At 41.0% G+C, this 13,099-nt stretch overlaps 1 protein-coding gene across 10 annotated transcripts in view; it reads left to right on the top strand.

The window, feature by feature from the left end:
• Nucleotides 1–13,099, top strand: part of KATNIP (katanin interacting protein) — a 181,443-nt gene that overhangs the window by 139,441 nt on the left and 28,903 nt on the right. For all 10 annotated transcript variants that reach the window (XR_012161174.2, XM_073362645.2, XM_073362649.2 and 7 more), the window contains 3 exons: nucleotides 3,411–3,576; nucleotides 8,842–8,999; nucleotides 9,500–9,564. Coding sequence is in view for 9 of the 10 variants with exons in the window: in XM_073362645.2 (XP_073218746.1) it covers nucleotides 3,411–3,576; nucleotides 8,842–8,999; nucleotides 9,500–9,564 (389 nt within the window). In the remaining variant the exon portion in view is untranslated. The remainder of the gene's footprint in view (nucleotides 1–3,410; nucleotides 3,577–8,841; nucleotides 9,000–9,499; nucleotides 9,565–13,099) is intronic.

Genomic DNA, 13,099 nt, shown 5'->3' with positions numbered 1-13,099 from the left:
AAAATGTCTCGCTGCCCACAATCACATTATCCTGATGGGCTGCATGCAGCCCGCAGGTTGCCCACCACTGGACTATACAGTACAATTTTGCAGACCTGATCTCAGCCCAAGTATTAATCATTTTTGGAAAGTTTGAGCAAATATAGGTTCTTGTTCCCTTTTAAAAAAAAAAAAAAAAAAAGCTGTGCACTAAAATAGAGAGGTAAACATTGGAACTATGTCAAGCATTATGTCTTCATTATGGAGAAACACCTTTCAGTTTTCCAGTGAAAATGGGTTATGGGCTGAGTTATGTCCATATGAAAACTGCATGTCACACATGCTCAAGTAGTTTTCCTGGTAGCTCCACCTCATTCAATGTGCATGGCTCATGCATTTGAAATATGTTATGTGCCTAGAATGTAAAGTTTTCTGTAAAATTAATTGGATTCTTTGGGCAGGATCACATTTTCACCATATGTACAAACAGCACCTACCATAATGGGGCTCTTATCCCTGATTGGCCATCTAGGTGTAACTGCATTACAAATAATAATAGCTTGTGTGCACAGTGCATACAACATTTAATGGTGCAAGGAGCATGTTCAGTGAGACAAGAGAACACTGGAGTTCTTGCCTCAGAGAATAAAATATGTAGTGACTTAGGCAAGACCTTGTTTCCTTAAGTGAATATTTTGCACAGGACAGATGTGCCATTTTTCATGTTTTAAAAATAACAAACCTAAGGAATTCTCTTAAAATAACTTGTGAAAGAAAATGTTACAGTTGCATAATTAAGCACTCAGAAGTCAGGCAGGAAGCACTCTTTTGGCACAAACGTAAAAAAATTATTACAAATAGTAACATCACTATGAACAATTAATTTTGACTTCTTTAAAATATTTGTAATAAGTACTTAGTGTAATGTTATTTTACTTCAGACTTAAGTTATTTAGAAATAAATCTATCACACCTTTTCCTTCAGTGGGTATGATTCTACACATACACTGCAGAGGTTCTCGGAAATCATACTGTGCAGTGATTTAATTAAAGCTTGTATCATGCTGCATAAACACATGGGCAGAGTTAAGACTACATGGGCAACATTAACTTTGTCATTTCCTGGTTTTTGAGTGGTTCACTTTTGCAATCATAAAGTTTTAATCATTAAAAGTTATTGCATTGAAACCTCATTCTTCTTTTTAGATTATACGTCTGCTCTAAACTGAGGTAATTACAATTGCTGTCCTTTTAATGCCTAAAAAAGGAAGACTGATATCATCTAGCTTAAGGACCTAGCTTACTAACTGTTTCTTGACTTTAGCAAAGCTTTTGACACGGTCTTCCACAGTATTCTTGTCAGCAAGTTAAGGAAGTATGGGCTGGATGAATGCACTATAAGGTGGGTAGAAAGCTGGCTAGATTGTCGGGCTCAACGGGTAGTGATCAATGGCTCCATGTCTAGTTGGCAGCTGGTATCAAGTGGAGTACCCCAAGGGTCGGTCCTGGGGCCGGTTTTGTTCAATATCTTCATAAATGATCTGGAGGATGGTGTGGATTGCACTCTCAGCAAATTTGCGGATGATACTAAACTGGGAGGAGTGGTAGATACGCTGGAGGGGAGGGGAGGGATAGGATACAGAAGGACCTAGACAAATTGGAGGATTGGGCCAAAAGAAATCTGATGAAGTTCAACAAGGATAAGTGCAGGGTCCTGCACTTAGGACGGAAGAACCCAATGCACAGCTACAGACTAGGGACCGAATGGCTAGGCAGCAGTTCTGCGGAAAAGGACCTAGGGGTGACAGTGGACGAGAAGCTGGATATGAGTCAGCAGTGTGCCCTTGTTGCCAAGAAGGCCAATGGCATTTTGGGATGTATAAGTAGGGGCATAGCGAGCAGATCGAGGGACGTGATCGTTCCCCTCTATTCGACATTGGTGAGGCCTCATCTGGAGTACTGTGTCCAGTTTTGGGCCCCACACTACAAGAAGGATGTGGATAAATTGGAGAGAGTCCAGCAAAGGGCAACAAAAATGATTAGGGGTCTAGAACACATGAGTTATGAGGAGAGGCTGAGGGAGCTGGGATTGTTTTGCCTGCGGAAGAGAAGAATGAGGGGGGATTTGATAGCTGCTTTCAACTACCTGAAAGGGGGTTCCAAAGAGGATGGCTCTAGACTGTTCTCAATGGTAGCAGATGACAGAACGAGGAGTAATGGTCTCAAGTTGCAGTGGGGGAGGTTTAGATTGGATATTAGGAAAAACTTTTTCACTAAGAGGGTGGTGAAACACTGGAATGCGTTACCTAGGGAGGTGGTAGAATCTCCTTCCTTAGAGGTTTTTAAGGTCAGGCTTGACAAAGCCCTGGCTGGGATGATTTAACTGGGAATTGGTCCTGCTTCAAGCAGGGGGTTGGACTAGATGACCTTCTGGGGTTCCTTCCAACCCTGATATTCTATGATTCTATGAACCAGGATGAAAATATATTCACCAAATGCAAAACTGAGAACCACATTCATTTACTGCATTGTTTCCCAAACTTGGGACACTGCTTGTTCAGGGAAAGCCCCTGGCGGGCCGGGCCAGTTTGTTTACCTGCCACGTCCGCAGGTTTGGCCGACCACGGCTCCCACTGGCCACGGTTCGCTGCTCCAGGCCAATGGGGGCTGCGGGAAGCGGCAGCTGGTACGTCCCTCGGCCTGCATATAACTGCAGCATATGTAGGTGTAGCCAGCTAGCCTTGATCCAGCTAGCTCACTAAAAATAGCATTGAAGCCATGGCAGCCCAGGTGGCAACTACAGGCTAGCCTCCACTCATGCTGCCACATATTCACTGCAATTTTTAGCAAGCTAAAACCTAGCATGGGTAAGCCTATACTTATGGCAATCATACCTCATGATTGCTCAGTCTTTTTCCTCTTTTCCTTCTTTCTCCTTTTACACTCGTTTATCAGGTTACATAGTGTTCTCTATCTTTTTCCATATATATTCTCTTTCTCCCTGCCCCCCTTTCACATATATGAAATATAAACATATAAAACACTAGTTAAAATATTAAATTATGAAGTCAAACAATCAAAAGTTAGGAAATGCCAGAATTAAGGTTACCTAACTCAACATTAATTTGTCTTCTTGTAAGTATGATACTGGGTAAAATTTTCAAAAGTACCTAAGTGATTTAGACACTTTAGAAAATTTTACTCACTGTTTTTAATTACATGATGATATAGTGTAGAGTGCTTTTTTAACTTTCAGACAAAGGCATAATAAAATCTAATGTCTGGAGGCTGGCTACTCAAATTCAGAATAGAAATAAGGCACAGGTTTTCCTGCGATCAGTTTTGGGCCTCTTCTGTATACTGTTTTCTCTTGCTATTTTCCGTTGCTTAACAATTGCCAGTCTATCACTAAAGGATTTTTCTGTTTGTAGGTTAATAGATGGGACTAACATCACTGTTGAAGATAATCATATGTGGCTTATTCCTTTCACTTATGGGGAAGATCACATGATCACAATCCATTTTGATAAAGCTGAAAATATTGCAGGGCTTCGCTTTTGGAACTATAATAAATCTCCAGAGGATACCTATAGAGGGGTGAGTGAAAGAAAGTGGCACTGCCAGCAGAAGTGTTTAACCACCCATTAGAAAATGTGTACTTTGATAAATGAATGTCGCTGCTTTAATGTAATAGCATAAATCCTTCTAAATTATCTGACTCTGAGTTTAATGGCAGATTTAATGGCAGGTTTGCTGTCTTCCTTCACAAACAACAAATACAAGAAAAAGAGGCAGAGATAGTTCTAAGAAATTCACAGGGCCTGATAATAACAAATGGGTAGGTGTAAATACTAGGTGGGGAGAGGACTCAGCATGGATGCCTTCCATATGGCATTAGCTCCTAAAGTATTGAGGTTCTAGAGTGTGGGCCACTCTTTCATAGAAAATCTAATTAGGAGAGATACTGATAGCAGTTTGTGGGGCCCGGGCTTCCATGTGCTCTCTTAGCTGGAGGTAATTTTTGTTCTATTTTTGTTTATTTTATCACTGTATAAAATGCCAACAGGAATTTCTTTCTAAAAGATGCCTCAGTTGTTGTGGGACTTCATTACATTTAAAACCTCAAGCCTTAGGCATGTCAAACAGGTCTTACAACTCCCATCCACTCTATAGGAATGGATAGTGTGTATAATCTACAGTTTATGGCAGTGAACATAAGCCCTATGGAATCATTTTAGTTAATTCTAAGAACTGAGAACTGATAGAAAATTATTTGGATTTGCAGGGACCTCTAATGGGCATCTAGCCTATTCCCTACATATAATAGCAGAGAAGCTAGTCAGCCTCACATACCTCCACTGAGGGTGATTCCTTATCTAAGCGCAGTAACTTATCACATTCTCCACAATAATCTTATCATGACATACATACGTATATACCCCAGAAGAGACCACCTCAAACAAGAAATCATCACATACTCCCACACACTGGAAGAAAACAATCCGGAAATCTACATGGCGATCATGCAGGAAACCCAAAACAATTATAAAAAGAAACTGATGACAGCCATCAAACACAAAAACAAACTACACCAGCTCCACAGTCTACAGAACACCACGCCTGGGAGGAACAATGACACCAGGACCCACCATATGGACACTGCACTACACCCCAACGTCATCAAGCTGTCAAGGGAACCCAGGCAGACCCATCACATCTGGCCACAGTACACTTAGTGAAGGAATATCAGGACTCATAGAAACCATCCTCAAAAAACTCACCATACAAAGGGCCAGGGAGATTGAAGTGACCAATCTGGCCAAATAAATTTGTTAGTCTGTAAGGTACCACAAGGACTCCTTGTTGTTTTTGCTGATACAGACTAACATGGCTACCACTCTGAAACCTGTCATCCATTTCATATTCACCCACAAATTCCTATTTAACAACAGACATCTGTGACATTACCCAGGGTACAAGCTGGACTGTTTGACAGCTGTGTCCCCTCAGTTCTCCTTCCTGGGGTGCCTTTTACACTGCTTCGCTATGAAAGCAACCACTCCTGGCCTGCCCACTCACAGCATATAAATTATCCCCAGCTATACTGCAAAAGTGCTTCAGACAGCCACCCTGCCACCCATGAATTACACTGTAGCGCAACACCAGCAAATTCTCAGTTCCAGACTTTCCCCCAGAAATGTGCTGCTTGTACTGCCCAATACCTTCCTGGATAATACAAGCTCACAGAAAGTTCATAATAAAAAATGATATGTACAAACCTTGTTATCCCAAATGAAGTTCCCAAATACTTCAACCTAAACACCCGAGTTGAGATAAAACAATAAAACACATTTATTAACTATAGAAAGATAGCTTTTAAATGATTACAAGTAATGAGACATAAAAGTCAGAATTGGTTACAAAGAAATAAAAGGTAAAATGCAAAATAATACCTAGCAAACTTAACAAGCAAAGTGAATTTGAAGCAAAATGTCTCTCTCACCACATGATTTTGCTGTCTTACTGGCTGAATGCCTTTCAATCAGGATCCATCCCCCAGTTCAATGTTCATTTCCTTCTCCTTCAGATATTGTGGATGTTGTGATCTGAGAGAAAGGGATGACAGGTGATTTGTTCCTCATTTTTATATCTTTTCCTCCTCTTTGAGAATCATTTCCAGCTGGGGTTCAGGCAACCAAAAGTTTGTTGGACTGTAACTTTCAGCTGTTCTATTGCTAAGATATAAATGTCTTGCTCACACCCTTCTTCCTGCCAAAGAGTGGCCGCTTAATCAAGTGATAGTCCATATGATTACGCTGGCTGTGGTGCTGGCTAGCTTTTTGTCTCTGGGGAAGTGGTTTGAGGCTGTTTCACCAGAGTTGGAACATGCCATATACAATAGAACTTAACAACTTTACATACAATGTTGCCACACATATTTTACCAGGACAATAATGTTCACCAGATTATGAGTTTTCAAATGATACCTCACAAGGCATACTTTGTACAAAATTTGTCATAGTCTTGTAAAAGTGGTGAACATAAGGTTACAGACTGTCACAACACCTTGTCCAAACCATGAGAACATCCATGGGTACTAGGATGGCTCCCCAATATGTCAGCCTCTTCATGGGCTACCTCAAGGAAGAATTTATGGAGAAAGGTACCACAAAATCAATGATATACCTGAGATACATCAATGATATTTTCATCGTTTGGACAGATTACCTAAATTCTCTCCTAGATTTCCACCACAACTTCAGCAACCACCACCCATCCATGAAACTCTCTCTAGAACGTTGCCACACAGCATCAACTTCCTGGACACCATAATTAGCAACAGTAATGGAACCATACACATGACTATGTACAAGAAACCCATGGATCACCACACTTACCTCCACAGATCCAACAACCATCCTAGACACACCAAGAAATCTGTTTTCAACAGCCAGGAACTCAGATGCCATAGAATTTGCTCCAAAGTGAAAGGGGAGTGAGCTTAGTAAAATTGCCACTATTTCCCATTGTTTCCAACGGGACTGAAGCCACAGGCTACCCTCAGAAAAATGGCCCCCATTTCATTAAAAACTGTGCTGCCAAATTTCTCAGCCACCAAATGGCCAGTGTGTGACATCAGTGAACAAAATGTGTGAAATATGACCCAAATGTGGAACACCTGTTTTTTGTTACATGTCACATTCACCTTAGTTGGCAGATTAAAACTTGTCTAAGGATATTTTCTCACTGTGTGAATTAAATAAGCCTTTTTGTAATTTTTGGAAAATCACGACTTCTACTGTGCAGCCATCAGGGAGCCCTGTGAGGGTCACAGCAGAGTTTGAACCACAGACCATCACATTCCCAGCCCATCTTTCTAGCGCCTGAAGTGCAGGAATAACTGTTGTTCTCTCAGTGGAGCAACCACTAGAGGGGAAAGTGACATGTACCTGTTTCCAGTGGGTTAAGTAACTATTTGTTAGTCAGCTGTAGAATACTGGGTTCTAGTCCTCGCACTGGGGTGGGGTGGCCTACTGATGATTAACCGGATAACTTTTCACATTAGTTTGTCAGTGTAGTTGAGACTAAATTCTGTCAAATTATTGGACTGGATTCTATTCCCAACTGTGCTAGAAATTAACTTGTGCAGTTCTGCTACTTGATTGGTAAAATGGGATGCCTGATACTTGACTGCCTTCTCAAATAGGTGTTTGAGGTATGGCTCAGTAATAAGAGCTGTAAAATGCACACAAATATAAGCAGCAGTGAGTAGAATAGGTGAGATTTCAGCCTGGGCTCTCCTGGCACCCAGCTCCATGCTTCTTTCCTTAGGCTAAAGTAGATTTTTGGATTGGACTCTCTCTCTCTCCTCTCCAAATTGGGAGCCTGATTCAACTGAAATATAGTACATCTAAGAGTCCTGCTTGCCATCTGAATGTAAGGCTGTACCAACTCAAGATGGCTACCTTTTGGCTCTTTCATTTCCGGTGGGGCTGCTGCTACAGGCTGCTCCCAGAAAAGATGGCTGCCATCTATGCTTTGGCTAGGAAACTGCAGGGAGATAGTCTGTGACACAATCCTCGACTATGCTGGAGAGCAGTGGAAAGAGCTCCCCGAGAGAGAAGTTACATGCTGCAGTGCTGGGGCTCAGTGCTGCCAACCCTCACAATTTTGTTACGAGTTGTGTGATATTTGGTGTGTTTCTTAATGCCTCTGCCCCTGGAGTCATGTGAATACATCTGAATTTTAGCTATCCTTTTTTAAAAGGACATTTCTAACACTCTTAGTTGTTGGGAAGAGCCAGGAAACATGACACCAAAGGCTAAAACTAGAAGGCAACTACCAAGAGCCCAGCTGTGTTATTTCCCTGCATTCTGCACTCTTTCCTCTCACTGCAAGCATCCCTGCTCCATCCATATTCCCATATACATGGCAAAAGTTGACGTGGAGTGCATCCCTATCTCCTCTTATATGCCTCCCAGAGCCCTGCAACACTTACTGTATTAAAAAGCAAGGAATTTCCGTAAACAAAAACTTTCTTCAAAAGGATGAAGGTGGGTAGGTGTGACATCCCTCAGGGTAAACCCAAACCCCAAACAAGTTTAATAACTGCAGATCTGACAAAAACTGGGATTATAAACAGTCACTCCTCAAACGTTCAACCTTGCATTCCAGAGCACAAAGCTAAACTCTCTTCCTCTTAATTCTGAGGTTAAACAGATGTCCTTTCTTATTACAGGTGAAAGCAGTTACTTAAGTAGCTACTAGTTCGTATTTTGCTGATGCTAGTAAAACCAAATTTACTAACTTTAAACAGCAATGTAACAACAATCTAGGGAAAAGTGATACCTTTATTAAAATAAAATCTTTTACTTTTAAAATTCAAATTTAAAATTTAAAAATTCAGCACTTCTACCGAGAGCCTCTGTACTTCACACAGGCTCAATAGTGATCATAGCAATGTCTCATACCTTACTTCCTTGCTTTTTAGGTTTGGTGTTGTGGGATGTCACTCTTAACCAGCCTCAGCCCCTTTTAAATTAAGGGTTTTTTTAATGGAATTTTACTAGGAATTAAAATTAGCATATTGGAAGCTAAGCTCTGAGTGTGAGCACTCTCATTATTCCTGGGAATTTTTGTCTCAATGACATTTTGATTTACATTTCTTGTGTCACTAGTGAGGTATATGTATTTTACGCCTTGTTTTTTGTAAGAATTCAGATTCCAACGAATTTGTCAAAAGGGAGATGAAATAAGTGCAATACAACAAAAGTATCTTTAATAATCAAGTTGTTTCAGTCAGTGAAATTAAAACATATTTTTATTAGATCCATATGTTAAAATAAGGTATTCTTTCCCAAGGCTAAGGTTGTCCATGTCTCGCTGGATGGACATTGTATCTCCCCGACAGAGGGCTTTCTTATCCGAAAGGGACCAGGCAACTGTCACTTTGACTTTGCTCAAGAAATTCTCTTCATTGACTACTTGAAGCCCCAACAGATTATCAGACCATATGGCAGGTAAAGTGGAATGTTCTTACTATTCTAAATATTACATATTCTCTTACCTACTCCTTGAAGGTAGTCTGTTTGGATGGGCCTCCCTGAAGCAGATGCATTATGAAGTGCATGGATACAAATATCAAGTACTTTGGGCATACTTTTTTAAAATTACATGCACTTAAATGTGCCCTCAGTTGTGTGCCTAATTTTCATGTGTGCGTACAAAGACTGTATGTGCAAGTGGCCAACTAGATGCACAGTGGACAATTAGCATGGAGAAATAAATGTGTATACAAAATAGATGTGGAGTTCTGCACTCAGCTGTGAAAATAAGGCCCTCTTCTTCCTGTAGTTTCTCAGAGAATTCCTGTGCTGAAAGCAGATGGATAAATTCTCCAAATTCACTGGTTTGTTTTTGTTTTTTGGTGTGTTTTTGGGGGGTGGGGGGGTTGGTGGAGAGTGTCTGTTCTTTACTAAATATGTCAGGATTTTAACATTTTTCTTGTGTATTTTGGCAGAATTAATGCAAGGGGGATGGAACAAGCTAGTATGGACTATGAAGCACCATTGATGCCATGTGGTTGTATCCTTTCCTATCATTTTCTCACTTGTATTATTATATTTAGTATCTTGTGATTATTTTTATTATTATTATTATGGGTATTGCAATTCTGTTCTTTTTGGTCTCCCTGAATCCCTGCTCTCTTGACCCCAGCATTTTCAGAATTCCTCTAGCTGGCTTTGTTTTAATTTAAGTGAGGTACCTAAAGCATGAGAGAGGCATCATTAAAATACAAATAAATATAAATTGCATGTACAATAAAGCATGAATATGCAACCCCAGCTTCAAACTCTTCACTGGCTCTGTCTCTAATTCAGGATCAATTCTAAAAACTGCCTCTTGTTTTTATAATCCTCCATACAGAATAAAGCTGGATATGATTTAAATAGGAAGGACAAAAACTATTGACATGAATGTAGGTCAGGACGTAACTATGGTTTGTACTAAACTATGTTAATTATATATTTTAAAATAAATTTTCCCAAATAGAGGAGTTGGATTGGGAACTTCTTTTCTCCCTCTATCCAAGTGGGAAGAAGATGACATTCAAAGTAATTGAGAGACAGTGAATTCAAAAGCAATAAAAGGCAATACTTTTTCACACAAACTCATTGCTCCAGGATGTCACTTAGGCAAAGAAGTTAATGAGATTCAAAGAAGGATTGGACATTTCCACAAATATCAGATCTATTCAATGTTATAACAGTAAACACTAAAAATAAGGTTTAAAAGGTTATAAATCCCCCTGCTTCTCAGGGCTCAAGCCTCTCTCTGTTTGTGGTAAGGAGATGTCCCGACCAGGGGTATTCTATCTGCTACCCAAGATCCATAAACCTGGAAATCCTGGACGCCCCATAATCTCAGGCATTGGCACTCTTACAGCAGGATTATCTGGCTATTTGGAATCTCTCCTCAGACCCTACGCAACCAGCACTCCTAGCTAGTTTCAAGACACCACCGACTTTCTGAGGAAACTACAATGCATTGGTGATCTTCCTGAAAACACCATCCTGGCCACCACGGATGTAGAAGCTCTTTACACCAATATTCCACACGAGGATGGACTACAAGTATCCTTGTACAGTATCCCTGATGAGGCCACGGCACACCTGGTGGCTGAGCTTTGTGACTTTGTCCTCACCCATAACCATTTCAGATTTGGGGACAACTTATACCTTCAAGTCAGTGGCACTGCTATGGGTACCCATATGGCCTCACAGTATGCCAACATTTTTATGGATGACTTAGAACAGTTCTTCTTCAGCTCTCGTCCCCTCGTGCCTCTCCCCTGCTTGCACTACATGGATGACATCTTCATGATATCGCCCCTCAGGAAGGATGCCCTTGAAGAATTCCACCTGGTTTTCAACAATTTCCACCCCACCATCAACCTCAGTCTGGACCAGTCCACACATGAGATCCACTTCCTGGACACTACAGTGCAAATTAGTGAGGGTCACATAAACACCACCCTATACTGGAAATCTACTGACCGCTATACTTACGTACATGCCTCCAGCTTCCATCCAGGACACATCACGCAATCCATTATCCTTATCCAAGTCCTCAGATACAACCGCATTTGCTCCAATCCCTCAGACAGAGACAAACACCTACAAGATCTTTATCAAGCATTCTTAAAACTACAATACCCACCTCGGAATGTGAGGAAACAGAGTGACAGAGCAAGACGGGTACCCAGAAGTCACCTACTACAGGACAGGCCCAACAAGGAAAATAACAGAACACCACTGGCCATCACGTACAGCCCCCCAGCTAAAACCTCTACAGCACATCATCAACGATCTACAACCTATCCTGGAAAATGATCCCTCACTCTCACAGACCTTGGGAGACCAGTCCTCGTTTACAGACAGTCCCCCAACCTGAAGCAAATACTCACCAGCAACTACATACCACACCACAAAAACACTAACCCAGGAACCTATCCCTGTAACAAACCCCATTGCCTATGCTGTCCCCATATCTACTCTAGCGACACCATCAGAGGACCCAACCACATCAGCCACAGCATCAGGGGCTCACATCTACTAATCTACCTACACATCTACTAATGTGATATATGCCATCATATGCCAGCAATGCCCCTCTGCCATGTACATTGGCCAAACCGGACAGTCTCTATGTAAAAGAATAAATGGACACAAATCAGACATCAGGAATGATAACATACAAAAGCCAGTAGGAGAACACTTCAATCTCCCTGGACATTCAATAACAGATTTAAAAGTAGCCAACTTCGACAAAAAAACTTCAAAAACAGGCTTCAAAGATAAACTGCAAAGCTACAATTCATTTGCAAATTTAACACCATTAATTTGGGCTTGAATAGGGACTGAGAGTGGCTGGCTCACTATAAAAGCAATTTTCCCTCTCTTGGTATTGACACCTCCTCATCAGTTATTGGGAGTGGACCACATCCACCCTGACTGAATTGGCCTCATCAACACTGGTTCTCCACTTGTAAGTTAACTCCTTTCTCTTCATGTGCCAGTATATTTTTCCCTGTATCTGTAATTTTCACTCCATGCATCTGAAGAAGTGGGGTTTTTTTACCCACGAAAGCTTATGCCCAAATAAATCTGCTAGTCTTTAAGGTGCCACCGGACTCCTCATTGTTTTTGTGGATACAGACTAACACAGCTACCCCTCTGATACTTAGGAGATGCATATTATCCCACATCTGCGTACTGTTTTGCTGTACTGTTCTTGCACTTTTGTGGTAAGTATCTGGCCCTGGCCACTGTTGGAGACAGAAGTCTGGACTTGATGGACCCTCGCCTGATCCAGGATGGCAATTCCTATTCCCAGTTACTATGTGGGTCTGGGATTAGTCCAGCACAAGGACTTAAAAGGGTGATGCAAGGTCTTCAAATCTCACTTAGCACAAACTATTTAATCAAAAGTCCGGTGGCTGGAAGTTCAAGCTAGTCAAATTCAGACTGGAAGTAAGGTACAGTTTTTTTAACAGTGAAGGTGGTTAACCATTGGAACAACTTACCAAAGGAAGTAGTGGACTCCACATCACCTGGAACTCTTTAAATCAAAACTGGATGTTTTTTTAAAATGCCATGATCTTGTTCAATCAGAAGTTATTGTCCTTGGCATAGGAATTACTGGGATAAATTCTATGCCTTGTATTATGAAAGAGACGAGACTAGATTATCATAATTGTCCCCTGTGGCATCACAATCATGTATCTGTATTCCAAGTAATTGTAGCCCACATAAGCTGTTAGCTAAGTGGGCTTTATAGTTACCTGAATCCTCTCCTGAACTGCAAATCAGGATACCTGTGTTGAGTATTTGTGCATAGCTTATTTAGTTTCATAGTTAGCTGGCTCATCATGTGACCTGCACCTAGGGAAGACTGTGATGCTTGAGGAAAAGAATATGTACAGTATGTGAATGCAGATTATTAATTAGAGAGAAGACAACTTATGGCAGAAGCAGTCTAAGTCAAGGAAGGAATATTTCACCATTATGACAATGAATTATTGAAAGTAATAAGAGAATGAAAAAGAATAATGCAAGAT

Source organism: Lepidochelys kempii, chromosome 10 (assembly GCF_965140285.1).
Source record: "Lepidochelys kempii isolate rLepKem1 chromosome 10, rLepKem1.hap1, whole genome shotgun sequence".
In the NCBI taxonomy this organism is placed as follows: Eukaryota; Metazoa; Chordata; order Testudines; family Cheloniidae; genus Lepidochelys; species Lepidochelys kempii.
Note: the sequence above shows the minus strand (reverse complement) of the source record. Positions and strands in the feature narration are given on the sequence as shown.